The sequence below is a fragment of the Kwoniella europaea genome, chromosome 1, assembly GCF_036810445.1.
Source record: "Kwoniella europaea PYCC6329 chromosome 1, complete sequence".
Lineage (NCBI taxonomy): Eukaryota > Fungi > Basidiomycota > Tremellomycetes > Tremellales > Cryptococcaceae > Kwoniella > Kwoniella europaea.
This window is the reverse complement of record NC_089487.1, coordinates 12094472-12121489: the sequence shown is the minus strand read 5'-3', so window position 1 is coordinate 12121489 and position 27018 is coordinate 12094472. Positions and strand designations below refer to the sequence as shown.

The 27018-nt window shown below is 45.1% G+C and overlaps 13 protein-coding genes and 1 non-coding gene across 14 annotated transcripts; 7 read left to right on the top strand and 7 right to left on the bottom strand.

Moving 5' to 3' along the window:
* Positions 1-252: 252 nt before the first annotated feature.
* On the top strand, positions 253-753 carry V865_004611 (uncharacterized protein; the record flags this gene model as incomplete). Its single annotated transcript, XM_066228389.1, has 2 exons — positions 253-343; positions 401-753. The coding sequence occupies 2 exons, from the start codon at positions 253-255 to the stop codon at positions 751-753; spliced, it is 444 nt and encodes a 147-aa protein (XP_066084486.1).
* Positions 754-1021: 268 nt separating this feature from the next.
* Positions 1022-1108, top strand: V865_004610. Its single transcript has one exon. It is a non-coding gene; the product is annotated as a tRNA-Lys (tRNA).
* A 224-nt stretch (positions 1109-1332) lies between these two features.
* On the top strand, positions 1333-3861 carry V865_004609 (uncharacterized protein; the record flags this gene model as incomplete). Its single annotated transcript, XM_066228388.1, has 3 exons — positions 1333-2627; positions 2687-3339; positions 3434-3861. 3 exons carry the CDS (start codon positions 1333-1335, stop codon positions 3859-3861), a joined length of 2376 nt encoding a protein of 791 aa, XP_066084485.1.
* A 230-nt stretch (positions 3862-4091) lies between these two features.
* On the bottom strand, positions 4092-6010 carry V865_004608 (uncharacterized protein; the record flags this gene model as incomplete). The annotated part of the gene is made up of 6 exons (XM_066228387.1): positions 4092-4381; positions 4457-4568; positions 4634-4755; positions 4860-5361; positions 5461-5636; positions 5701-6010. 6 exons carry the CDS (start codon positions 6008-6010, stop codon positions 4092-4094), a joined length of 1512 nt encoding a protein of 503 aa, XP_066084484.1.
* A 193-nt stretch (positions 6011-6203) lies between these two features.
* Positions 6204-7417, top strand: V865_004607 (uncharacterized protein; the record flags this gene model as incomplete). The annotated part of the gene is made up of 3 exons (XM_066228386.1): positions 6204-6684; positions 6785-7029; positions 7205-7417. 3 exons carry the CDS (start codon positions 6204-6206, stop codon positions 7415-7417), a joined length of 939 nt encoding a protein of 312 aa, XP_066084483.1.
* A 144-nt stretch (positions 7418-7561) lies between these two features.
* Positions 7562-9162, bottom strand: V865_004606 (uncharacterized protein; the record flags this gene model as incomplete). The annotated part of the gene is made up of 9 exons (XM_066228385.1): positions 7562-7807; positions 7872-7982; positions 8048-8201; positions 8257-8414; positions 8481-8577; positions 8640-8728; positions 8792-8932; positions 8999-9080; positions 9140-9162. The coding sequence occupies 9 exons, from the start codon at positions 9160-9162 to the stop codon at positions 7562-7564; spliced, it is 1101 nt and encodes a 366-aa protein (XP_066084482.1).
* An 843-nt stretch (positions 9163-10005) lies between these two features.
* On the top strand, positions 10006-11938 carry V865_004605 (uncharacterized protein; the record flags this gene model as incomplete). The annotated part of the gene is made up of 8 exons (XM_066228384.1): positions 10006-10137; positions 10209-10475; positions 10534-10633; positions 10711-10803; positions 10858-11107; positions 11182-11485; positions 11558-11809; positions 11873-11938. The coding sequence occupies 8 exons, from the start codon at positions 10006-10008 to the stop codon at positions 11936-11938; spliced, it is 1464 nt and encodes a 487-aa protein (XP_066084481.1).
* Positions 11939-12081: 143 nt separating this feature from the next.
* On the bottom strand, positions 12082-14724 carry V865_004604 (uncharacterized protein; the record flags this gene model as incomplete). The annotated part of the gene is made up of 13 exons (XM_066228383.1): positions 12082-12224; positions 12301-12449; positions 12501-13198; positions 13250-13303; positions 13362-13529; positions 13589-13780; positions 13844-13861; positions 13918-13929; positions 13990-14006; positions 14059-14318; positions 14380-14492; positions 14612-14640; positions 14700-14724. The coding sequence occupies 13 exons, from the start codon at positions 14722-14724 to the stop codon at positions 12082-12084; spliced, it is 1878 nt and encodes a 625-aa protein (XP_066084480.1).
* A 263-nt stretch (positions 14725-14987) lies between these two features.
* Positions 14988-15808, top strand: V865_004603 (uncharacterized protein; the record flags this gene model as incomplete). The annotated part of the gene is made up of 4 exons (XM_066228382.1): positions 14988-15170; positions 15228-15333; positions 15393-15502; positions 15575-15808. 4 exons carry the CDS (start codon positions 14988-14990, stop codon positions 15806-15808), a joined length of 633 nt encoding a protein of 210 aa, XP_066084479.1.
* Positions 15809-15987: 179 nt separating this feature from the next.
* V865_004602 (uncharacterized protein) lies at positions 15988-16431 on the bottom strand (the record flags this gene model as incomplete). Its single annotated transcript, XM_066228381.1, has 2 exons — positions 15988-16021; positions 16139-16431. The coding sequence occupies 2 exons, from the start codon at positions 16429-16431 to the stop codon at positions 15988-15990; spliced, it is 327 nt and encodes a 108-aa protein (XP_066084478.1).
* Positions 16432-16875: 444 nt separating this feature from the next.
* On the bottom strand, positions 16876-17121 carry V865_004601 (uncharacterized protein; the record flags this gene model as incomplete). Its single annotated transcript, XM_066228380.1, has 1 exon — positions 16876-17121. The coding sequence occupies one exon, from the start codon at positions 17119-17121 to the stop codon at positions 16876-16878; it is 246 nt and encodes an 81-aa protein (XP_066084477.1).
* Positions 17122-19295: 2174 nt separating this feature from the next.
* Positions 19296-20345, bottom strand: V865_004600 (uncharacterized protein; the record flags this gene model as incomplete). The annotated part of the gene is made up of 1 exon (XM_066228379.1): positions 19296-20345. One exon carries the CDS (start codon positions 20343-20345, stop codon positions 19296-19298), a length of 1050 nt encoding a protein of 349 aa, XP_066084476.1.
* A 1327-nt stretch (positions 20346-21672) lies between these two features.
* V865_004599 (uncharacterized protein) lies at positions 21673-23501 on the bottom strand (the record flags this gene model as incomplete). The annotated part of the gene is made up of 7 exons (XM_066228378.1): positions 21673-21799; positions 21870-21929; positions 21993-22745; positions 22805-22885; positions 22942-23249; positions 23324-23403; positions 23474-23501. 7 exons carry the CDS (start codon positions 23499-23501, stop codon positions 21673-21675), a joined length of 1437 nt encoding a protein of 478 aa, XP_066084475.1.
* A 319-nt stretch (positions 23502-23820) lies between these two features.
* Positions 23821-26898, top strand: V865_004598 (uncharacterized protein; the record flags this gene model as incomplete). Its single annotated transcript, XM_066228377.1, has 11 exons — positions 23821-23900; positions 23965-24103; positions 24179-24476; positions 24545-24750; positions 24815-25586; positions 25651-25775; positions 25836-25911; positions 25993-26363; positions 26449-26532; positions 26619-26744; positions 26818-26898. The coding sequence occupies 11 exons, from the start codon at positions 23821-23823 to the stop codon at positions 26896-26898; spliced, it is 2358 nt and encodes a 785-aa protein (XP_066084474.1).
* Positions 26899-27018: the final 120 nt, after the last annotated feature.

Genomic DNA, 27018 nt, shown 5'->3' with positions numbered 1-27018 from the left:
AATGGGTCGTTGTAGGATTAAAAAGCGTAACGAGAGAAAAGAAGAGGAATGTGAAGAAGACTATTTACAGTTGATGCTCTCTGTTTTGAGTGAGAAAGTGATGATGTCATCGTTTTGAATGTCACCACCTCTGCTCAGCCTGCTAAGACCGCACCTCACATGCAGATGACAACGACCTCGCCATTCCCATGCGACGAGTTTCTCGCCTCATACTTCCTAGCTCGTTTACGCACAGCGACATTATAATGAACAATGTCAAACCCTCTCTTACGGATCATACTATGTGGTAAGACCACCTCGGTAGGCAAAGCGGTAACTGCAGGACTCAAACCTGAAATAGAGGGTGAATAGCATCCTCGTTACAGCATTACGAGAATATCTGCTTATCAGAATCATTTAGTTGTCCGATTCATAACATCCCTTGAAGCGGCTCGTAAAGAAATCCCTCTAATCCTTTCTAATCAACACCAAAATCTACCCCAGCCCAAGCCGAGCGAGGAAATCATTGGTACTCAGAATTTCAAGGTCATACCCGACGCAGTGATGTTAGGGGGAGGGTATGATGCCTCCGATGCTCAGATCCTAGATGGAGAAAATAAGATTCCCATTTTCCTTGCGGATAGGACGAAACCTGCTCCTCCACTTGCGACTGGGGAATATGGCAAGGCGATTTTGAGAAGGGCAAAAGATTCTCTGTTAGATTGGGAGAAGGACACAAAGAAAGGAGAGAGGAATAATCCAATCTGGTATTGATTGTTTGGTATAGCGTTGTATATGATTACTAAGATGTGTGTAAAATAGTTTGGAGTAACACGGAGGCCTTTGTGCTGATGCTACACAAGAGGAGTGATATCATTCACTCCATTGAGGAATGTATACACCCTTAGAGTACTCAGACACTACCCGTTCGAACAGGGAAGCTCTTCCTACAACATCCCATAAGAGGACTCGAAGTCTCCAGGTCTTTGATCAGTCTGTTCAAACCCAATATCATTCTAGTGCACCAGACTAAAAACATAGAGCCCCCGTAGCTCAATTGGTTAGATCATCCGACTCTTAACTTCAGAGTCAGATCGGAAGGTTGTGGGTTCGAGTCCCACCGAGGGCTAACTTTAACTTTTTGCTGTTTTTATCTTTGTATTTGCCTCTTGATTGTTTCCTTTCGCGTAGCACGGTCTTCTCCGCATGCTCCTTTTTTTTTTTTTTTTGGATTCGCCCCAGAATTGAGTATGAACGACCTTGACACACATTTTGAGACCTGATTATATGGCCATAAATCACTTCATCTGTTCATCCCTCATCCTGTCATAGCATGCCATACCATATTATGCTATGTCATCCTCAGATGATCCTATACCCAACGAATCTAGCTCGACGTGGTACCTCCACCACCTCGATACGCACATCCAACAATCCAAACGTCAGATCCTAGGGCAGAGATCTATCCTGATTCCCAACAAACGAAATCCTTTCCCTACCGTCGTTCCACCATCCAGTACAGTATGGACACCAGAAGAGAAAGAATTATTCTTCGCTTCTTTAAGTCGTCATTCGCGATATCGCTTGGACCTCATTGCCAGTGAGCTCAAGACGAAGAACCAAGATGAGATTGAATGGTATCTTGATTTGTTAGAGTTAGGCTCAGAGATTGTAGGTCAGGTAGATCGTAAACGACGTGATGCAGGATTGGAAAGGTTACGATGGGATGGAGTAAGGTCATGGAGGAAAGGGTTATCGCCTTCTGCTAGGGAAGTGAGCGATATTTGGATAGATAAAGAAGAAGTTTTGGCGGAGAAGTTGATCAAGCAAATAGAAGAGAGGGATAATGAAGAAAGGGATGCATTGATAAAGAAGGAAAGGAGAGCTCAGAAGAAACAGCTGATCGATGAAATATCGCCTGTGGAAGAATGGAAGAAAGATATCGAATTGACACCGTACCTGCGAAATAAACTTATAGAGAATCATCCAGCTTATAAGAAGATGATCAACCAATGGGAAGTTGATGATTATCTCCTGAAGATGGATGGTGAGAAGTTGACAGTGGTGAACAATTTGATGAAGCCCGATTGGTCAACTTGGTATTCTGATCGTGTCAAAATGGTATCTACATCAACATCAACTCTATCGCCTAATAAGAAGACAGTCCCACCGGAAGATGAAGCGGATGAAGATGACGAGGAAGAAGAAGAAGAAGAAGGCTCGGAGGTGATCGGAGGCATACCGACGAAAGGAGATCCAAGAGGTAAAATTACAATAGATCAACAGAATTACAACGAAATCATCAACGTACCAAAGAAAGAACGTACCCCCGAACAAAGGAAAATGTTGTCCAAAATCATCAACAGGCGTAGAAATAGAGAGAAGTATAGGATCCAAAAATTGATAGAGGAGGGGTTGACAAGGGATGAGATTGATCTGGCAGGAGGGGCAGATGCGATCTTTCAAAGTAGAGAGCCGGTAACCCAAACTGATAGCGATCAAGCGCCAAAGATACTTCAGAAGAGAATTACAAAGCGGAATGATACGAATGTACAGACTGCTCATCTTAGGAGGATAGGAATGTATGATCATTTGATGTTGAGTGGGTTGGAAGTGTTCAATTATGAGTTGATTGAGCGAGTCAACAGGTGAGTATATCGATACTTACATGAATCTATGTGTCGGTGGCTGATGGTCCATATGTCAGACGACTGAACTTGACTGACCCACGAGGAATGTCGTTCAGCGCACTTCGAGGCATCCATTCTCTCCTTGTCAATCAACTTCGACGACTCATCTATTCCTCCATGCACATCGCTGAGCAATCATACCTTCAACAACCTTCAGACAACCACGATGGACCTCTCCCCGAGATCTCAGCGGAACATGTCCACCAAGCACTCCTCAAAGAAGGACTTGTACATCCCTCTGAGCTTATCTTGGAATTCATAGAGCGATTGTTCGATAATCAACCAAATGATGACCAGGATGAACATGACATCGAAGCTGCGGAAGGCGATAATCAAGACAAGACAGAGGAAGAAGTTGGAGTTAGAATTGGAAGATATCACACGGCCATTCTACCTCCAGGTGAAAATCAATGGAATGATATACCTTATATTTCAACTCACTCAAATGAAGAAGAAGAGGAAGATGGACAAGGGTTGTATGACGATCTCAGCGATGCAGCAACTGAAATTGAGGATAAAGAGCTTGATGAAGCGTTGTATCAGATGGATGAAGCTCATGATAAGCAATATGAAAAATCCTTATGGGTTGCAGTAGATGATGGGAATGATGATGTTGATAGAAGTGAGATTTGGACGAAAGATAGAAAGAATGAAATCAAGTCTGAGAAAGGTGGGTGTTCATCTTTGTCCCACTCCCTCCCAATACTGATATAGAAAAGAAGGAGATTGTCATAGCTAATGGTATTATCGGTCTTTGTGAATAGAATACATAAATCTTCTTTTATCTACTGACTCGGCACGTCGTAAGCGCAAACACAAAGAAAACATCCATCAGCGATATCCCACCACGCGAATCAAGAAATTGGCCAGAGCCAATAAGAGGATGAAGTCAAACGCTTGGATCATCGATAGTGATTCAGATAGTAGTGAGGGCGAAGGGAATGGATATGTTTGGGATCCGAATGAAGGTGATGTTGGGGATGATGATGACGAGGTGATTGATACGGATCAAGAGGATGGCAGATCTGAAGATGATGAGCTGGATGGTGAGGACGAAGGGGATGCAGGGGAGGAGGGAGAAGGGCTGGCTCATGAGGAAGAGGATGAATTACGAGTGTATGAAGATGAAAAGGGAGATGAATATGGGCATGAGGAGGAAGACGGATACGAGGACGAAAAGGGAGAAGAGTGAAATCCCATTGTACAATATCGTAGTGTCACTTGTTGTATATAACCCGTTGCATTCACATTAAATGTAAATCTAGGTCCCATCTCGCAGCCATAAAATCACATACATATCGTGTCTGTACTAGAAAACAATGGTTATTACGCAGCCAAGTAAAGTGGAATACAAGCGACAAAGAGTAGACAAACAACCAGACCATGTGCTAATTTTGTAGACATCGGTGTAGATATAACCTCCTAGTATCCATCCAATCCTTGTCCAGCGTCTTGTTCTCCCTGTTGGCCACCCTCAAGCTGGCCTCTAAATTTCATCCTCACGCCCATCCTTATCCTCTCTTCCCATTCTCTAAACCATTCGCCTTCCTTCCTACCTAATAGATAATGTACACCTTTAGGGCCATATTGCAAAGTTGGATTCTCAGGTAATTCAGGATGCAGCTTGTATAGGGCCGCTAAGCGATCTTGAGCTTGGAGGATCGTTTCGGCGGGGTATGTAGAGGGAAGTGGAGGGTAACATTTCAATGCGTCTACACGATACGTAAGTTGATTAGCAAGTTAATCAAGAGAATCATCTTTGAACAAAGGTGGATGAAAATACTCACAATTCACATAAGCTACGTTCCATGGAGCACCTAGGAATCTAGGGAAGACCCTCTTGAATATCCAGATCAGTGGCCAGATCAGCGTGATCCAGGACAAGAAGTAGACAAATCCCTATCAGTATGTACAATATCAGCCTTATGTATCAGGATCACTTATGCTGTCGAAGAGACACATACATTGTTTACGGCTCTACTGAAGATATTGTTCGGTCGAATGACTATTGCTAGCGGAGTAATATCAGTCGTGACTGTAAGGTAGTTCGATTGATACCCTGTTGAGAGAATCGCAGTGCGTATCGCTGAGTATGATATGTATCAGCTTCCTCTATCATATCCATTTTATCACAGTTGGTTGCTGTCGCACATCTAGGGTATATTTCTTTGACATTCGATATACACTCACCCGTTTGAACACTTTCCATCTCCCAGCCATATACACCTTTGTGTACCCAGAACTCCTTGAAGATTCCCTTATCTCTGCAATACACTTTACACCATTCTTTCAGACTTGGTCTGTTATCGTGATCTCTTGCAGTTCTAGCACTCTCTACATCCGTGTGACTAGGTAACTTAGATCTGATCCTTGTATCCCAAAATTCAGCAACGTTTTGCATGTTGACCCAACCTGGTATTCCTTTTTTGGCTCTGTACACATTCCATGCGTCGATGTCGCTTTGCTCTGCCGAAGTAGGTTGTCTTCCTACATCTGTTACACCGTATTCCATTTCAGTGTTCAATGATCGATAGCCACCTTGAGAGAACGATCTAGTACCGTGATCAGGGGCGAACGAAGCTCCGTAGCGTATTGTGTGGGTACCTCTAAAAGCTGCTCTGTCAGATTCTACCGTACGCAAGTGTATGTGATTGTTGTTTGTTGGATGATTGACAATATCGGATAAGTCGATCTGTCAACATGGTCAAATAAGGACTTGTTTTCACGTAAGATACGATAGTGTAGCAACTGAGAATAGACGATTGACTTGAATTGACAGAACAGGACTTACGGTGAAATCGAAATCCGTCACATAATAGGACTCTCCTCTCTTCTTACTTGTTTCAATACCATTTTCGATGACGGTTTGATCTCTTTCCAATGTCTCCCTATGTTGACCTCGACATCTGATCTTTATAGTTGGTGGGACCATCGCTTGCGCTCTGATGAAGTCGTACATAACCTCGGCTAAGTGGATTGTAAGTAACCTGAACATAGCTCGTATGGGAATCTCAAATAGAGATGAACGTACGATCAGCCAATTTGGGATCCCAAGATTCTATATCATGACCCTTCTGACCCCATGCAATTCTCTGAATCTGCTCAGGAGGAACATCATCCCTTCCTATGGGAGGTTCCCCATTTGGTGGTCCACTGAAAAGGTGTAACAAGTGTTGAGGGATAATCCTCTCTTCGACCGGCTGAGAGTTGGTGGACCCGGCATCGGGTCGAGAAGAAGAGGAGGACGAAGCCGCTAATGCAATGTCGTATGATGGTGGCGGGAGGTCGAGGTCATCCTCTGGTGAGAGTGATGGGATGAGTGTTTTGGTATCTTGGGTCATTGTGCTTGTTTGATGAGGGACAGAAGAAGAAAAGACAGATGAGAATCGGTGGCAATTTAATGTTTTTATAGGTTTTGTATGGTAAATGGTGCACCGCCATGCGAAAATCATCGTCATCATCATCTCGGCATAAATCTGAAATTTCCATTTGTTTTTCCTTCTTACCACCAAGCATAGCAAAAGCACTCTCATCATGCCCATTGGACCATCCTTACCACCTCACCTCGCTCATCTGGCAGGCGACAGCTCTACATCTCCTGAACCCCATACTGAAGGGCCTGCACGACCACCACCCGCACCTGTTGAAGATGAAGAAGATGATGACGATTATGGACCAGCACTTCCACCACACCTAGCAGCGGCACGTAAAGCGCCCGCTGGACCCGCCGGGCCTAGTCTTCCAGCTGCAGGGCCGTCATTGCCCTCAGCTACGGCAGCTGCAGGACCATCACGTTCTCCAGCAGCATACGAAGAGGATAGTGATGACGATGATGTGATTGGACCTATGCCTGTACCCACCAACGGAGAAGAGGATTCTGCTGGATCTGCCGTAAGAGAGTTCTTGGAAAGAGAGGAGAGAAGAAGGAAGATATTGGAAGAGGAGAGTAGACCGAAAGAGAAGAAGCGGGAAGAATGGATGTTAGTTCCTCCAACTAGTGGAGTATTGTCTAATGGTGAGTGGTGTCATTCTCGTAACAGGAATATCCACGTATTCTATCCGACCAGAAATGATGGGATCAGTCAATATAGATCAAGCTGATGATATGTATCTAGTCGACCCACTCCGCAAACGACCCTCGACGTTCTCAAAATCCACTCGAGAGCCCGAATCGGTAGATCATAGTGTATGGACTGAAACTCCGGCTGAGAAGGCTCAGCGTATAGCGGATGAGGTGGCTGGTATCAAGCGGAAGAAGGATAAAGCCGGAGAGAGGATCATGTCGTTTGATGAAGAGCAGGAGGAAAGGAGGAAGAGGAGAAGAGAGGAGGATATTAGGAATACTTTGCAGGCTCATAATGTGAGTTTGAACCACTATGCACTATCTTCCTGGCTGGCAACGGGATTGCGATGAATCGTGTATATCCATTTTCTTTGTGTCACTTCCTCTCGATCCTTCCATCTGCGCTACTCTTCGCTTGTTCTGCCCTCCTACCATACCTTGCGCTCATTGCTAACGTTCTGCAATCTTATAGCGGGGCCCATCCCTCCTCGATCAACACGCATCCAAACTGTCGAAGAAGAAGAAAGGCGAAGACGATGAAGCGCCAGCTATATGGGACCATGATAGAGATATGGGTGTGACAGGTCGACTATTGACCGATAACGAGAGGCAGAAGAAAATCAAAGATGCTAGGGGTTTAGGAGATAGGTTCGGCCATGGTAAAGCTGGAGCATACAGTATGTAAATTCTCGTATATGCATCTATACCAGACTACATGAAGAGAATCCCAAATTTATGTCTACTAAAGGATGTACCCAGCTACTCATATCTACAGTATCCATACAATACCACATATTCTCGGAGCAGCTAACGCCTATGATTTATCGGTCTAATTCAACCATGGGATCTGATCTTTACTATACTTGTAAGCTCTGAACAGAGCATTACTCTCAACAGGGTAGAATCCAGCTGCTTCAGGTTCAGGATAAACTGCGAAATGGGGACAGACATATTCCCAGCAGATCTCGTTTGACGTGTTGATTTCGATGACTCTACCGAATGCCGATTCACATAAGAGCGTATTACCATTTGGTAACCTTTGTGCTGATCCCATGAATGGTGTGAAGAAAGTTTCCTATATCGACGAGATAAATATTAGCAAATCCATATTTTCATTCGTATCATGATTACGGACTTACCTTTGGTGAAGCATGCCATTGCCAGACGATCTTTTTTGTCTTTCTATCAATTTCCAAACCTCGCGACCATTGGAAAGATTCTCTGTGTCTGAATGCACCATTATCAAAGATCTAAGTCAATCAAATATCATCAGCCGCATGATATAGATAAGTCTTTCAATTATTAGATGACTTACCAAGATGTTCCCATTGGGCAATTCATTAGCATTGTGCTGCTGAGCGACGACCGTGGAATCCAAATGCCAGATGATTTTACCAGTTGATTTTTCGATGATTATCACGGCTGATACACTTCGACATGAAGCCAAGATGTTCCCGTCTTTCAATGGACTATCCGATCTGGTCAGGAGTTTATTGCTGATGATGAGATGAAAAGAAGACTCACTAGATACCATTGATCAAAGGCCAGTGTTCTCTTGGATAATGAGCCTGAAGAGGGAAGATCTCAGGATCAAGATGTTCCGAAACTTTCCATTCCCAAACCAATTTCCCATCTTTCACCTCTCTTATCGTATCGGCATATACTTTTCCATCAGGTGCTTCCTACACCAGAACAACCAGCGTGCATCAGTAAATGGTCTGCATGGAGAAGTGCTAGGCTGTACCCACGGTACCTTCCACACCACCTGGTAGAGCAGCTTGTTGTTCGGGAGTTAAAGCTTCGAGACCAGCATAGAAGAAGTGGCCATCCCCATCGTAAAAGCAACTATAGACGTATGAAACTACATGAATGATGTATCTCCGCAACAAGTCACAAGATTTACTCACTCGTGATGACCTAAAGGATCACGTAGCTCGTGTACCACTTTGCCCTCGGGTGTAAGTTCCATATAAATCCCTCCACCGTATTTGTTGAACTGTTAGTGGACTGTTAGCATCTCTTACAAGATCAGATTGGTATGGTATTGGTGATGACTTACGAAAGGGAATGGAGCGGATGCTTCCGGATCCTTCATCCCAACTACCAAATTACCATTCGGTAGTAATCTTGCGTATCTTCCTACTCGGTAGGGTAAGTTCCAAGTATGGACTGTATCACCTGCATTGTTGATCAAGTACACCTGTATCCAGAAATCGAATCAGCTCAAGTTCCGCCCAGAGGGATGTAGGTAGTATTGAAGACATACCTTCTTCCCTGTTAATGAGGCGATAACGGTGTATCCGTCCAAGACTGTTTTCTCATCGATACCTCTCGTACCAACACCACGTCTGATGACACCAAAATCGATCAGCCGATGTCTGGGCCAGCGAAGTACGCAAGCACTTACCTTCTAATGATATTTTGATCCATTTTTGTACTTTCGTGCTCTTATTGAAATTTCTTGCAAGGTTTTGGAGGGAGAGATGTTGTCATTGGTCAATCATCTTGCGAATTTACATTTCATTATATACCATTTTCAAGCTCATGTCTCGCTATGAGAGGCCCGAAAAACCTGTGTCAAGGTCTTTCGTATCGTCTATCCATCTCCCTCACACTTGTACCGATATCTCACCCAGATAACCAATCCAAATATCCAAGTCTCGGTGTAGATGACGATTCTTTGCGTGGTTACGGAGTACCGAATTATCGCAAAGCACGTTATCTACCTTGGTTGCAAAATCGTGGACATAGGCGTGAAGGAATAAGGCATGAGATGGAAGGACTGACAGGGGGTTGGAAGTATCATATCGGTGCTCCGTGACTCCGAGTCATTATGGTGCAGGGTAGGTCCGGAACTCCATAATGGGAATTTGAGATGACCTGATAGAGATAACAGAATTATGGCGTGAGCGCGCTTTACTCTTCTGACTTTTTGACTTCGTCCGAGCAAAGCAAGTAAAATAACAGCTTATCTCAACACATGGAGTTGCAGGTCGGAAAAGAATCGCAAGAATCAGAACGGATATCTCCAATAATTCACTGATAACGCAAAGTGTTGCAAGACGAGATGGATCATGAGGAAAAGGTATATAAATAGTTGACATTCCCTCTTGAATGTCTGAGATATCAGAGTTCTTCAATTCAAGGCGATCTCGAAAGACTCGAAAGTCATCATCAGGAGTAAATATCGCTGAACACCCTTTACTCCCTCGAGAATACACACACATACACACAAACATACATTACCTATATATATACGATCTATCGAACAAAATGTCCGATCTCGTTGTCGATCACCCACAGTATTATGCGGATTACACGCCCGAGGAAGAGAAAAGAGCTGTCCGAAAAGTCGATTTCTTGGTATTACCCTTTATCGTATTATGTTTTCTCATGCTTCAATTTGTAAGTCATATCACACCAGCGGCGCATGGGTGGAGGCTGGGCTTACGAGAGATCTCTGCATGTACTCGTAGGATCGAACCAATTTAGGAAACGCTCAGACCGATACTATCCTCAAAGATATCAACATCACAACTGCCAATGTCAATATTGGTCAAACTCTTTTTACATTGGGTTTCGTACTCTTCGAATTACCAAGTAATATCATAGCTAAAGCTATTGGTCCTCATCGATGGGTCCCGGTTATCATCTTCATTTGGGGTTTACTCACTCTTTGTCAAGCATTCTTGAAAAACAAAGGTGGTTTCTACGCTACGAGATTCCTAATCGCTTCAGGAGAGGTGTGTTCGACATTCCGATCTTCCGCTTCGAAGATCGTTGGCTGACGATGTGTCGTAGGCTGGTTTCATTCCCGGTATGGCATGGTATATCACCCGATTCTACCAGAACGGCGAATTGAGTTTGAGATTAGCCATCTTCTGGGCTGCAAACAGTGTTGGTAAGTCACAGTGTAGCCATACCAACTCGACTCGTACGCTTGATCTTCGAACTTACTGACTTATCTCAACCTAATAGCTGGTATGGTATCTGGACCACTCGCACTAGGTATCTTAAATGGTCTCAATCATACACATGGATGGCACGGTTGGCAATGGCTTTTCTTGATTGGTATGTAAAAGATTGTCTCCCATTAATGTGCATTGGCTGATCTTGACATGTCAGAGGGAGCTATGACAATGTTCGTTGCGATTCTCGCGGTCTTCTACCTTCCCGCCACCCCAACAGAAGGTGGAAGATCTTTGGGTTTCCCCATTCTCAATCGAAGGGATGCAGAGGTCCTCTCCGCTAGACTGCTAGCTGATGATCCGAAGAAAGCCATTGTTCATGGAGAGAGAATCAAGATTGTGGATATCAAGGATACTTTCCTTGATTGGCGATTGTATGGACATTGCATTGCTGCATTCCTCTCCTCGTGAGTCCATATGACCTCATCTTTCGTAATGACCAATCAGTGTATAGCTAATCAACGTTTGTTTGCCCTGACAGAGTCATCCTAACACCAATCAATACGTATGGACCTTCAGTGATCAAATCTCTGGGCTACGCAGGATTCACCGCAAACGGTATGGCCGCACCTGCTTCTGCTATTGGATTGGTCTTCTCAGTCAGTCTAGCTTGGAGTAGTGATCGAACAAAAGAAAGAGGGATACACATCTTTGTAGCTATGGCTTTGTCTTGCGCGGGATGTCTTTGGCTCGCTCTGGCTCCTGACGGAGTGGGCAAGCGAGTACTTTATGGAGGGTATCTCATGACTGCGGGAACAATGGGCTGTGGTCAAGCTATCAATGCTGTGAGTATCCTTCACTCTTGAGTCCAATCGAACGTACGGAAGCTGATAAAATTAAATGCAACTACCGCATAGTCCTGGTTGAGTAGCCGATTCGAAGAGCGAAAGAGACCTATTGCTCTGGCCGCTTACGTCGCTTTCATCCAGATGGCTGGGTTTGCGGGAAGTAACGTGTTCAAACCTAAAGACGCCCCAAGGTACAAACATGGTTTGATCATCTGTGGAGCTTGTGCCATTGCCGGTGGTGTAGTAATGCTTGTCTGGAAAGCTCTTTATGCTTGGGACGATCGAAGGAATCTCCATCAAGAGACAGAGACATCTAATCTCGTAAGTTCCGAAAAATAATGACCATCAATGCTACGTGAAGTTGACGAACTGCCTGTGACATAGGGAGTGCAACAGCTTGAACACGGAACCAGGGCCGGAGACAACAAGTATTACGAAGAAGAGAAGTAGCTCAGATCAGTCGGTGTATGAATTTTGACAATATTGTCCAATCTCGCAGTAGTGGGTGACAAATGGTACAGTTTACATGACCTATATTCTTAGTATATAATATAAGGTAAAATGATAAATGGATAACATGTTTGTCTCGATCCTTACCACTGATTCATCTGAAAGAGGGACTGCCAGAACTCCAAAGTTTGTTCATTCACAATTTCACTACTTGGTGCGGTATATGCGGTCGTCGGGATAGAAGATGTGACATCCCGCAGCAATTGTTCGAGATCAGTCATGGAAGCTGAACATCATACCTCGAACGTCAGTGTCTTTTTCTGCTATACTCACAGGATCCCCCTTCATAAAACGAAACTCACAGATGGCGTTATGCACTGGAGCAATATTCGAAGGCTGTTCGTCGACCCTCTTCCGCTTCCGAGGTTGGAGCTGAGCATCATCCGTGTCCAGAAGAGCTTTTAGAACCTTCACTCCCCGTGAAGCGACAGGACTCGTGCGAGATATAGGTCTGGATGTTTGAGTTAGCTATAAAAAACGTTTTCGATGGTTGAGCACTGACTCAAGAAGAGAGATTGCCATTCTGACTCCATCTCGCTGTTTCCGTCTGATATCAACATCGGATACACCTTTCACCAAGTCGGCAGAAATGATCAAACCGCTCGTCCACACATGTACCATCACTACCCACCATCTGCATAACGTCTGCGGACTTTGCTTGACCAGTTCCAGAGTAGCATATGCTGATTCAAGGCATACTTTGGTAGAATACGCATATCGATCATCGTCGTACCCTCTGACCATGTATGATCGATGTAATCTCATGACTCGATTGTGTAAGGTGATACCCATAAATATCCTTTGTTCGACCAGGTACCTCCTTGAACCGGCAAAAGAGAGTTCGAAAGCTTGTGGAAGATCAGGTCGGAGGGGTACAGGTAGATCATTGTAAACAGATCTGAACTGGGCGTCTAATCTCATAATTTCTTCATAGGAAGCGTCGGGGAAGTTCGCATTAACCGCATCAATGAAGCTTCGAACTGTTAGTGCAAAGTTTATCTTGCACAGGTGGTATGTCGATACTGTAATTTCGGACATGGGGCGGGAGTGGTAATGCGATCCCGAACGGATATCTTCATCTTCGACATTGGCGAAATAACCAGTAGAAGAATGGGCCAAGTTGATAGAGTAGGAAAATCCACTATTCGAAGCCGTATACGCATCTTGACACACTAGTGACCACCATAATCTCCTTCCGATCTGGATGGAGCCAATGAGCACAGTACATGGAAGCACAACTATGCAACTCACCTCCCTGTCTATTAGATCCTGTTCATTAGATGTCGGCCCTTCGTCAGGAATGCGCTGGAACGCGATCTTCAGACCCCAAGCCTCCCCTGAACAGCTGGAACGGTTCACTCACCGACATTCCCATACAAATGGCCATCTTTATAGCAGTCCCTAGCAGGCTCTTGGCAGCTGTCACTCTATTCTTGTTATTAAGGTATATATTCAGACAAATGATCGTTTGTATAGTCTCCGTTGAAGGCTGATTCAGGAAGTCGGAGTATGCGAGTGTGTCTTCGCATGCCTACCGTCTGGTCAGCAGACGATTGAGCACGCTAAACAAAGTGTGTTAATGACACGCACTGTTACCAATCTTGTTTCGAGCGTGGGGTCGGTGGTCAGTTCATCATCACTAAAGTGATCTCCAAGGCATAGGGCTATGTATAGTAATGCCAACCATCGAGCGTGCACTGTTTCACACCGGCGAGCGACATCCATATTCCAGAACCGATTGTACTGCGCAAGGAAAGTGGGCAGATGTAATGGATGGTGGATCTACGTCCATTGAATTAGCTAACCATGCAATACATGATGAAATATCCCAAGCCCCTAGCTCACCCATTCTACACGCTCAAGCTTGAGTTTCAAATGTCTCAGCATAATTATCCAAGGCGATCTCATTGTACACTCACATATACACGTAGCTGTTAAGGTTCAGGGCATCAGTGATGACCATGTATAGCTGGATCATAGATCAAGCTTACCAGTGTATCCGATTCAGCTGTGAATCAACACCTGATAAGTTGAAGCACAAACATTCATTGGTAACTCACCTCTACTGGGCAGAGCTCTCATCAGATCCGCCGTTACCATATAATCTGTTCTACTACCCGCGCTGTCAAAGGGAAAAGCCCGCCTTGGGGTCTTACTTGAGCCGAATCCCCATCCTACTGGCTCACCACGAGGATCATTGAGAATCGAGTGATCAAGCTGTTCAGCATGGGCAACGGTGTGAGGGACGTCGACTGTGGGCGGCGTGGACCCGCTTGACTGATGACGGGCGCGTCTCGGTACTACAGGCGCTCTTGTAGGCCTGAACATGTGACAGATCAAGTCAATATCCGGTGTCGATGCAGATATGTTGTTGAGCTTACGATGCAGATGATCGCGGTATGCTGCCTTCATTCTCTAGCGGAACACCGTTTGGAGGCCATTCACATATTTCTCCCCTCTTCTTGCATTGACCACAGAATCGATGCCTATCACACTTAAATGCATGTATGTCAGATTTAGCTCAACATCATGAGTTCCAGAACCAGTACAGCGTTGGTTGCTTGAAGATACAAATGCTGATTGTAGCTGTCAAGCAGCTGACCCGATATTCACCTTTATTTTCTTTAATCGACATTGGACACCTAGATGACGTAGATCAACATAAGCCGTCCCCCTTTCAAGAGTCCATGGCTCGACTCACATGTGTAGGCTTTGCGTCCGCTCATCGCTCAGAGATCACCCGTTGGTGATGATGACTCTAAGTTGAAAATCGAGAGGAAGCTTAATATGGAGGACCGAGGAAGCAAACAATGCGGCCGGAGATCCGGTAGAAGTGTCGGCTTTGTTTATCATCTCCGCTAACATCGGTTCTGGCCCCTCCACTTTGTGGTCCAATTTCTTATCTTCCCATACAAGATTGAAGGTTAACATTAACATTGTAATCAAACTTGAAGCTATACTTCATACATCGATTGATTCAGCAGATACAATGACCTGGACTTCCTCTCAACTTCTTGATGCCTTTCTGACCACCACATCGGAGAAAATCATCCCTTTGACAGCCAAAGGAGTGGCATCGGGTTCAAAGGTATTTGGTGCGGCTATTTTTAGGAAGTCAGATTTGAGTGTGGTCGTGATCGCTTCCAATCATGAAACATCCAGTCCCTTACTGGTAAGTATACATATCCTGAGGCTAGTCATTGTGCTGATCGGCTTTTCATGATTACAGCACGGTGAAATCAACTGCATACAACACTTCTACGCTCTTCCAGCTGATCAAAGACCTCCACCAAGCGAGTGCATCTTCTTTGCGACTCACGAACCATGCTCGTTGTGTGAGTCAATTGCGATTGCCTTTAGAACGGCAAGGAACTGACATGGCTTGGGTCCTTAGGTCTGTCCGGTATAACATGGTCAGGTTTCGATAATCATTACTTCTTGTTCACGTATGAAGATACAAGGGATGCCTTCAATATACCTCATGATATCAGGATTTTAGAAGAAGTGAGTTTTGGTCCAGGAAAGACACCATGAGTAGTTCGCTCATCTCATGACCATCTTACTGCTGATGTCTAGGTCTTCAAAGTACCCACTGCTGGAGAGTCCTCGGAAGACTTTGCAAAGAGACCATTGTACAACAAGTCAAACGCATTCTGGACGGCTCGATCTGTAGCAGAGCTGGTGAATGACCTGGAAGGAGGCGAGAAGCAACAGATGGAGGAAAGGGTGAAGAAGATCAAGGAAGACTACAACGGCCTGTCGGGTGTATACCAAGGGAGCAAGGGAAGCGCTGGTATCCCTCTCGCATAACATTTTCCTGGGCAACGAGCGCGAGATACTACGACCTCAGGTTAGACGAAGGCAATGGCAAAAAACGTTTCTCATCAAAGACGATCGAAAGGAATTGTGAGGATATCTTCCTCAGCAGGACACCATGCATCTAGCTGTCGTTGGGGTATTGAATTGTCACAATCAGGACGCCAATACCACTACATGAGTCTGGAGCACTGTGGTATCATCTGACTACGACGTTATCGTGTCAGCTCAAAGTACTGATCGTATCTATCCTTAGACGTTCCTCCAGAACTTATATCGCAGAATTCTGGTCTTTCGATGGTATGTCGCACGATTCTTGCTGACTCTTCTTCCAGTGTTTTTTCCCGTTCATTTTGGGACCTTACTTCCAGTGATGTTTGATACTCGTCCCAGCTCCTCTTCCTGCCAATAATTCGGTTTCCTCTGTTCTGAAGACTGGAGAATCCTTTGGATGGATCTTCAAGTAGTGCTGTTGACCCTCGAATGGCTTGGACTGACTGACTACTGTGGATTATACCATTGTTGTTTCCTGCTTCCACAGAAGGGTTAGATGGGCGTTGCGAGTCGGAATTCATCGTATTTTCATCTGGTATTAATGAGGAGGCTGAGCTCGGCATGGTGTCAAGGCTCAACATAACTTGTGATCTGATTTATATGATGATTTAGCGATATGGACCATCGAGACCTCCGGACTGGCCACCCGACTTATATCATATGTCAAGCTGACACTCCACAACCGATACCGCGGGAAAATTTGTGGTGTGAGAAGCTGACATGGCAGCCTGGACCCGGGACGGAAAGAAGAATAGTAAAAGGTCATCAAAGGATACTTGTACTGCATACTAGTCGCCTCCGTCGTAATCGGAGACATCAATATCATTCATGACTGTGATATGGTATTAGGCTAACTACTATCGGATTTCCAGATACGTATACGTCCGAGTTCCTCGACCACAACACGGAATCTGACCACGGGGATCTCTTTTGACCCAGCCCATATTCATCTTATAATTCAGCGCAGCACGTCTCAAGCTATCAAACAATGCCAGCGTCCTCAGGGATCACTTATGCCTCTTTCCCTCGCCTTGTGCCTCTGCAGCATCACCTTGATCTTCAGCCTCCGAAGCGAAACCTGAATCGTGCTCCCCGCCTCGTGTCTGGTGTTGATCGAATTTCCTCTTGTTTCTGGCAGATCCAGTACTAGCGCCTGACCGAGATAACGAGCTTTCTTCACTCGAAGGAATACCATAGCCTAAGGTCGAGCTCACTTGAGCATGGGTAGATGCAGAGGTATCAGTGGATGACATGTCTGCCCTGAGCTGTTAGATCTAGTGTAGGTTGGAACGATACACAAGAACGATGGGACGGCATCTGACATGATGCTGTTTACCGCCTTATATATCTCAAGATAAACCATGATCAAGGACTCAGCTGAGTGATAGATCGCATATCGAGTCAGTCATGTGTAATATCAAGAGCTCGTCTAACTCAGATGAACGTGTATGTCCTAAAGCACTGTTTTCAAACTCTCTTTTATGCTGTAATCCGTTTTTGAGCGAATACTTTGGCCTGTTGATCCTCCTTTCTGCTCTGAGATACCGGCCTTCGAAGCGCACATCAGTACGCTATAAGCGAAATGTGTAAACAGAAAAGCAGTGCATCATTCCAATTGCGGTGTCTAGAGGCAAAGGCTCGAAGCGATAAGGTCCATGTCTACCTCGCACGCTGTTTCTCCTGCTAACCCCGACTCGCACACTACTAGGAAGTTATAGTGGAGAAGTCCTCCTACTTCGAAGGCTCAGAATTCTATTGATCATCATCTGCTTTTTCTGCCTTCCCAGAGAAAGTCATACCTGAATTTTGCCTTCCATCGATAGTGATAGGACCATGAGTGTCATAGCTTATCTCCTCAATTTCCGTGCCACAATTCTCCTGACTATCGAGTGTTTGGTACTGGTACAAATGACAGGGTGTTGTAGAAGGATTCCTCGACATCCTTCTGCTCCCACCGGGTCTTGACCGAGAGGAGGATCGACCATGAGAGGCTTTGCTGGGAGTAATGATGGTGTATGGGCGGATCATGCTTCAATGACTGGACTTTGTGTAGTGTAGTTTACTTCTCTGGTCAAATCGGGTTCAACAGAAGGTATGGTAAAGCAAGTGGGTTATAAAAAGGCTGATCGCAGGTATTGTACCTCAGAGTCAACTATGGGCCTATCCAAGTTGAGAGAAGACTTTTCTCAATTGTCTGACTGAGGTTGCAAGGCGACCTTCGGAAAACAAAGGTAATTCACAGTATTCTGAGGTTGGATCTGCGATGTCAGGGTAGATAACGCCTACGCAATAGAGACGCGTTCGTGTCATCCTACCAGCTCATGTGTGTACCAGTGATAGCTAAATGAAAACACTCTGGCAAATGAGGCAAACCCAATTCTCCGTTGATGCTATACAGCTGGGCACAGCACACTGTGTGGTGGAAGCTCTTTATACTAACCATCCATATTAAAGATACCTCAAGTGGTTAAGAGACTGCATAGAAGCCATCGTGTACGAGACTTGACGAGCACCTTACATAACTCTACGATCCAATCAATTTGAACCTATCCCCGTAAAGTGGATTCTTCGCTTTCCCTTCCTGCCATTGAAGGGTGGCGGGCGGGCTGTGCAACTTGCGAAAATGGTGAATTCTGATTTGGGATTTTTTCTGTACGCACTTGCATCTTGCTGGTTAGGATTTTTTTCATCACTTTGAGTCTCGGATGCCTGACTGCTAATGTGTAAATCAGGGTCCACCAGGATGCCTGCCTCGTCTGTTGTTTCTTCGTGTCCTGCCTGAGTATCAACTTCTGTGTTCTCAGCTGGTCTCCGGTCATAAGAGTTGTGGCCTTGAGAACGAAGGGGGGATTTCAAATGGCAATATTCGGAGCTCGTGCTTGACTCTGAGGTATCAATGGTCCGGGAGGATCGGGCTTCGGGAGAAGACATGCTTTGTGAACTCGATGTGTGATGGTCTAGATTGTATCAAGATAAACAGAACACATACATATTGTAGCTTTTCCGTAAGCCAGTGAAGATTCACAAGGTAAGACGTAATCTTCCGAGCGCAGGGCGGTGAAAGGCTCTCTGGAGATATCATGAAACAGAGGTTCGAAGAAGCATGGCTAGTGTCCTATGATGTATTTTACACCAACACACCTGCAACTTCTCATGCATCACTGATCATCGCTGAATTAGTTTGTCCATGGGATTTGATGTGATTATAGCCTTATTCAGCCAGGGTAGGACTTCTCAGTCAACTCCGATGGACCTAGGAATTCTTTACGATCGAGGTATGTAAACGAGGATCCTCATTGTAAGTTCGCATAAATATGGGGAGAATTGAGTCTCTTCCGGATCTCAAGAGTCAGTAAGAAGCCTAACATGAAACTCTTTCACTATTGCATCGAAAAATTATGGAAAAATGGATCCAGGAAGTCCATGATCAAGACTCCTTGTCAAGTAGGTCTCTGATGATGTCGCCGACATAATAGTTATCGACCATACTTTCAAGCAGTGCCCGATCTGTACGGACAAGCTGTCTCGCAGTTCTGTTCGGTCTTGTAGAAGCCTCATCATTGTCGTTGTCGTTCTCTTCTTGATTTCCCCCGACGCTTGGAGTTACAGGATCTTCGAATTGAGATGCCCCTGATTGAGCAGTGAAAGTTACACTGGCAGCTTCCGGGACGAAGTTGGACCCGTCCTGGCCGGTAGTGCGTCGTTGACATCTAGCTGGGCGAGCGTCCGTACGATTCCCGGTATTATCAAACCAAGTGACATCTCCCCCACTCACCATCATGGCAGAAGGACCTCCGGACTGTGGGGACGCAGACCAAGCCGGAATGTGGACCATTCGGGTGCTATCGGTCGCTCGAGCAGCACTAGCAGCAGATGCACCGGAAAGTCGAGTGGTACTGGTAGATCTGGCCTGGAAGGCGGGTCTGGCGGGTCTGGCGGGTCTGGTTAGCGCAGTCGGTGCAGCCGTTGCGGCTGTCTCAGCCACATTGGTCTTTCCAGCTGAGGGAAAAGTAAGTGAATTCCCTGACATATTCTGACCTCTCATGAATTCGTGTATTTTCATCGCTTTTCGATCATCTTCACTCAGATACACTGGAGTCGTATTACCTTGAAAGACGTAAAATGGCATCCAAGAAGTTGGTTCATCGTATTTGGAGTACAGCCTGATATCGCCACTTTCAAAGTCATTCCCCGGGAGAGCAAATGCAGTAGCACCTTGATGAATACCAAGTAGTTCTCTGAACTTCTCAGGGACTTCATTTGCGTCCAATCGACGTGTGGTGTTGAGCTCATCGGATGAAGCCCGAGCTTGGTCACCTTCAAAGGCTGATTCATCAATCTCTGAAGGAATGGCACGAGTATCTGCCGCTGTAGAAGGAGTCATGAGACCCGAGGCAGATTCAGTGTTGGTGTCATGGTCTGAATGATCATCGGGCTGGTTGGTGTTCTCAACAGAGTTTCGCCTGTGAATGGTCATGGTTTCGGTGTTGGAGCCGGTCTTGATTTCTTTGCTTTACTACGAAAGCGTGCTCGAGAGACTTATCGTATTTATATTGTGCAAACTCTTTGGACAGATTCTGACATGTCGAAGGTTGACTTCGATGCCCCTTGAAAGGAGAAGCAAATTCTGGAGTTTCTACACGACACATCCCAAAGCAGAGTGCACACACCATGATGAAAAGTACATCTGGACCTTGCAGAGTCGTACACAAAAGGTTTCGTTTTACTTCATCAAAGGATGGCATTCTCATACAACTTATACATCGACTCGATTCTCGATACATAGTTGATGCTGGTTCAGACCATTGCATATCACCGTCCTCTCAGACCAAGCTTGTATTTCCACAAGAGTATGCACTACACAAGCAGCTTAGGCATCCCAAAAAACTGAATTCCCATCATACGCAAATCCACTATATTCCTTATATCGCCTATAGTCCTGTAGAGCTTTCATTTCGTCGTCCGATATTGGGTTCTGGGAAGGATCTTATAGATTCGAAGATCCAGTGGCCCCTGACTTGCTGTGGCCGTTTGAGGTAGTCGTACGGGAAGAGGAGTATGAGTAGCCTCCGCTGGACGAATTTGGTTTGTAGCGTTGAGTATCAGAGTTATCCGCTGACATGACCGATCTGTTACTCAAACTCGAGGATTGGTTCGTATTCAGGGTTTGTAATCTGAAATTAGATTGGAAGATGAGAAATGATTTGTCTTGACTCAGCTACACTGTTATATTGAAGGAACTGAACTCTTACTGTAATTCCCCAAATGATGGACCCTTTTTATACCTTGCCACTACTCAATCTTGTGCGTCCCACATTTTCGGATGTTCCTGTCCTTTCCTTTCATATACGTCACGCATCCATCATGGATTCTTTGCGGAGAGGATGAACACAAAGGATGGAACGTAAGTCATAATTGTGTCCGCACAATGATGTGAAAGGACCGCAGAGATACTAATATCAATGGATTAAGGGGAGATACGAAACGTATCGGCTCTGCCGAAAGATGAAGATAATGATAACAGCTATCTGAGAAGAGCACGAGCGACCGTCCACATGCACATATTGTCGGGAGATCGGTGGGCATGTATCTGCGAATAGGGCATCAGTAAGATGCGAAAAGCTACTGAGTTCATGCTTAGACGTTGTACTGCAAGTATAGTCGAGGAGTCGAGATTTCATATCATCCTTGATATCCAAGTAAACATGTACAAATGATGCATATCATATCATCGTATCGCTTCTCACTGTTCATTATCACTATCGCTTATGAAAAGCTCATATCACTGATTTTGGCAATTCTATCTATGTGAATCTTTGTACGACAACCGCATTTTGAAGTTTGGCAGCTTCGATGGTTTCACTTGGATCAGATAATTCCTTACTGGGGAATGTCGTTTGAAGAACATAGCTTCGACTATCCGGTCTAGCACTATTGGGGAACCTGTCATTAGCAAACTCATTTCGCAATGGTCTCATACGGTGGACAGCCGGATACTCACGCGGAAACGTAATTTCGGAGATCACCAACTGTGTGAGTAAGGTTGACTTTCGCGACCATCCTGTCATTCGCATATATTAGTATTCATGAGCCATTTCGATAATACAGCGGATTGATGACTCACCTTGTTCCGTCACCCAATCGAAGCTGTATACTAGTAGTAGGTTTACTCTCATCAACTTCAAACTTATTTTGACTAATCGACGCAGCGCTAGTGGAAGTATTGGAGGCGCTTGGAGTCGATGTACCAGAACCACCAGCTAGGATACCCTGAGGTAAACCGCCAGGCATGCTAGATGATAAAGCAGTTACTACCTCCGGAGCAGGTGAACCTAATCTATTCCCAGATCCACCAAAAGCTTTCATCGGTTTCTTAGGTGGAGGTTGATAATCTTCCCTTCTCCTTTGTGCGACTTCCACATTCAATCTCTGATTGAACTTCACTCCAAATACGCTGGGTGGCGCTCTTCCAGATTCGATAGCTTGAAGTAGAGCTTGGTTTTGAGGATCATCGTATGAGAGTAAAGGTCCATCTTCGATCGAGAATCCATTTCTCCAAAATGTTAATCGTCGAGTTTGTACGTTCTCGTCATCATCATCATCATCATCCTCTTCATCTTCTGCCGAGGTGGGTGGAGCGTTACCTCCAGCGCCTGCACCTCTACCGAACATGCCAGCGAGAAGATTATCCATCATGGAGGGAGTCACTCCCGCGACGCTAGGGATAGATGGCACAGGTGTAGAAGCAGAGGGAGCCGAACCGGTCGCTGGAACTTCGGTTGAAGGGGCTTCGTCTGAACCGAGAGTATGACCTGAACCTCTAAATGCTGAGGGGGGTTTGGGTGCTCCGCCAGCTGGAGGAGACCTGGGACCATTTCTAGAAGTACACACAAGTAAGCTCAGTATTTGCAGCGTGGACTATCACGGTAAGCTTACTGGCTGGCCATACGAAGAATATTATCTACTAAAGAGTTACCACTCCCTCTTTGATCGTCGGGGTTTTGAACGGCTAATCCACTACTCAACGTAATCAGCCTTAGATCTGATTGAGTCTCAACTAAAAGCTGACTGACCTCCTTCCGCCACCCGCGTATAACTCCTCTGGATCATCCCCGCCTCTAGGTTCCTCCTCTTCGTCCCTACCCTCCCCGATCCTTCCAAACCTTGGTCTCTCAGGCTGACCCCATCCTGCAGGTAATGGTTCAGATGCGGCTGCTCCTCCCAGTGTTCTCGATCCACCAGTAGGACCAGGGACGTCGTTGGAATTGTCGTCGGACATACTGGGCAAACCTAAAGCCAATTCGGCGTCTTCTTCGTCTTGCTGATGTGGGATCAGAGGTTCTGAAGCTGTTTGAGCGGCAAGGAAATCTTCTATCGCTCCCTTTAATTGTCGTCAGCCAGCATTCTGAGATTTTTACCGGAGACAAATCGAAGCAAATCGATGAATCGACTTACCTCTAAAGTGGTACCAGATTCTAGGAAGTGAACGGCGTCTTCAGGACTCGCTTGAGTGATAGCTCCGAACTGATCGATATCTGGTGGAGTGCGACATAAGATGTTGTCAGCTGAACGGGTCTTCTTATAGGTCAGCAATTCAGAGCTCACCTTGCTGTGTTGGTCTGAGCCCTGGCATAGTCTATTGTTCTAGAGAAAGACAAGAGAAGTCGCAGAGAACAGGTTGAAGTATCATTCTATGGATATCACGGTGACGCAGCGATCACGCCTCCACCTCACTTTCATCCTTTCATCAAGCTAGGCACGCAGGAGCCCTACCCTTTGCCACCCGCATGCCTATATCAATGCATCGTTTGACGAGGATTTTTTCCGTTCTACCTCGATATCACCAAGGTTGCATCCACCCATTGAACAATCAATTGATCAATTGATCAGTCATTCATAGACGTCTCCCTCAGCATCGGGCTCTCACTCATAACCCTCAAGGAATCCTCGAGATGGCTGAACCTCCTTCCAAGCGATCAAAAACAGTTGGCGATTCTTCTTCCTCCACTCCTCCCGTCGATAACCCATACCTGTAAGCTATTTCACGAAAGCATTCCGATCGTGTAAAAGTTGACTCTTAATTGTGCTTTGCTCAGTGCTCATCGAAATATGGCTGCTTCATCTTCCACCAACGGGTACGCTACAAGTACCAATGGTACCAACGGGAAAGTGGACAACCCATTGAATGGATTAGTACCCAGGAAAGTATCTGTTGCTCAAGCCAAATCAATCATGGTGAGTAAATCATCTCTTTTCGTTTTTTTCCAATATCCAATTGGGTCATAGCTTATAGACTGATGTACGATACAGGATGGAGATGTAAACCCTTTCAAAGGTTTATCACCTTTCTCAGCATCCTATCGAAAGATATTAGAGCAAAGAAAGGGATTACCAGTCTATCAGAAGATGCAAGAATTCTTAACTGTATTTTCAGAAAATCAAATTACCGTTATGGAAGGTCAAACCGGTTCGGGAAAGACTACTCAGATCCCTCAATTTGTGTGTTACTCGGATTTACCAATGTTGAGAGGAAAGATGGTAGCTTGTACTCAACCTAGACGAGTCGCCGCCATGAGTGTAGCTAAGCGTGTAGCCGATGAGATGGATGGTGAGTACAAATCCCTTGATTTTCATGTATGATAATGTGCGATGTATGCTGATGGTAAATGTATGAAGTCCAACTTGGTAAACAAGTTGGTTACTCGATCCGATTTGAAGATATGACCGAACCCGGTACAACTTTCCTCAAGTATATGACAGATGGTATGTTATTGAGAGAAGCAATGAACGATCCCTTGTTAGAAAGGTATTCCACTGTCATTTTGGATGAAGCGCATGAAAGAACTTTGGCGACGGATATATTGATGGGTCTGCTGAAAGATGTGAGTTTTGAGAACCCAATTGCGTTACGAACCACTAAAGAGCTAACTGACCGTCCATTTGTAGATCGCCAAAAGAAGACCAGACTTGAAAATCATCGTCATGTCTGCTACACTTGATGTTGAGAAATTCCAGAAATACTTTGGCGATGGTCAACCATCAGGTATAGCACCTGTCGTCAAAGTTTCCGGACGAACTTTCCCTGTAGAAACCTTCTTCACTCAAGAACCAGAGAACGATTATGTCGAAGCATCCATCCGGACCGTCCTGTTCATTCATCAAGCAGAGGACGAAGGAGATGTATTACTGTTTTTGACGGGTGAAGAAGAGATTGAAGACGCTTGTAGGAAGATTAGAGCAGAGGGAGAAGAACTGTCGAATAAAGGAATGGCAGGACCATTATTGGTCGTACCGTTATATTCATCTTTACCACCTCATCAGCAACAACGTATATTCGATCCTCCACCTCCTGCACGTAAAGATGGTTTACCTGGTCGAAAAGTTGTGATATCCACCAACATCGCTGAAACCTCCTTGACAATCGATGGTATAGTCTACGTGGTGGATCCAGGATTCTGTAAACAGAAAGTATACAACCCCAGAATAAGAGTGGAAAGTCTATTGGTATCGCCTATATCGAAAGCTTCGGCGATGCAGAGAGCTGGTCGAGCAGGTAGAACAAGACCCGGAAAATGTTTTAGATTGTATACGGAGAAAGATTTTGTCAAAGAATTGGAAGAACAGACGCATCCTGAGATCTTGAGAAGTAATTTGGCGAATACGGTGTTGGAATTAATCAAGTTGGGTATAAAGGATTTGGTACATTTCGATTATATGGGTGAGTTTTAAGGTTGGGAAAGGGGTCTCGTTGCGCATAATGCTGATTTACGTGTATCCTTTAGACGCTCCTGCTCCCGAGACTATTATGAGAGCTTTAGAGCTGTTGCACTACCTCGCTGCGCTCGATGATGATGGTAATCTAACTCCTCTGGGTCAAATTATGGCTGAATTCCCCTTGGATCCTCAGGTGAGCTTATAAAGTATCAGCGATAATACGACTTTTAGCTGACGGATGGTTCTTATACAGCTCGCTAAGATGCTTATCGTTAGTCCAGAATTCGGATGTAGTAATGAGATGCTTTCTCTCACAGCTATGTTATCAGGTATGTCCCTTTTATTTCTTCACCTTGGAGTGCAAGTCAATTCGCGGATCTATACTGAGGTTTGGTCATCGGTCATTGTAGTTCCCAACGTATTCATGCGACCTGCCTCCCAGCGTAAAGAAGCGGACCTCGCCAAAGCTCAATTTACCCATCCTGATGGTGATCACCTCACCCTCCTGAACGTGTATCACGCATACAAGTCTAACGAGGGAGACGCGAAGAACTGGTGTTGGCAGAATTACCTCAATCAGAGATCATTGGCTCAAGCTGATAACGTCCGAACTCAATTGAAGAGGGCGATGGAGAAATTCGATTTGGAGCTCTGTTCGACAGCATGGGAAGATAAGAATTACTGGAATAATATTAGACAGGCGTTGACTTGCGGGTTCTTCATGCAAGTCGCTCATAAAGAGGGTGAGAAGGGAAGTTATATGACGGTTAAAGATAATCAGGTGAGTAATAATATTTCGAATAAACCGGATTGGTAGGGTTTAAAAAGGAATGAAAAAAGCTGATTATGGTTTGTGACATCTCCAGGTCGTCCGATTACATTTGTCTTGCGGATTGGATACTACACCTGAATGGGTTATATATAATGAATTCGTCTTAACGACTGCCAACGTGAGTACAATATCACAAAAACAGCTCGACCTCTCATGTCATCCTATATTGCTTCGCTGACTTGTGTTTGCTCTCCTCGCGAACAGTTCATCCGGACCGTCACGGAAGTAAGACCCGAATGGTTGTTGGAATACGCATCTGAGTATTTCGACCCCACTTCGTTTCCTGAGAATAGTGAGACTAGAAGAGCTCTACAGAGGGTGTTGAACAAGGTGAGTTTGAGCGGCGATAAATCTGATTTATGTATCGATTCGATTCACTGATATCCGTTCTTCGGTATTGTAGAAAACCGGTAAATACGCGGATGGAGGATCTGGATCAGGGGTAGATTTGAAGAAGAAAAAGAAGAAGAGGAAGGCTGAGTAGATCGATTAGATTAGCTGTATTTGAGTGATATCGGTTGTGGGGAGACATCTTATATATCCTATACATATAGATCACATATGCATTTGGGAGTTTATTGTATCACATATGATGCATTTTCAA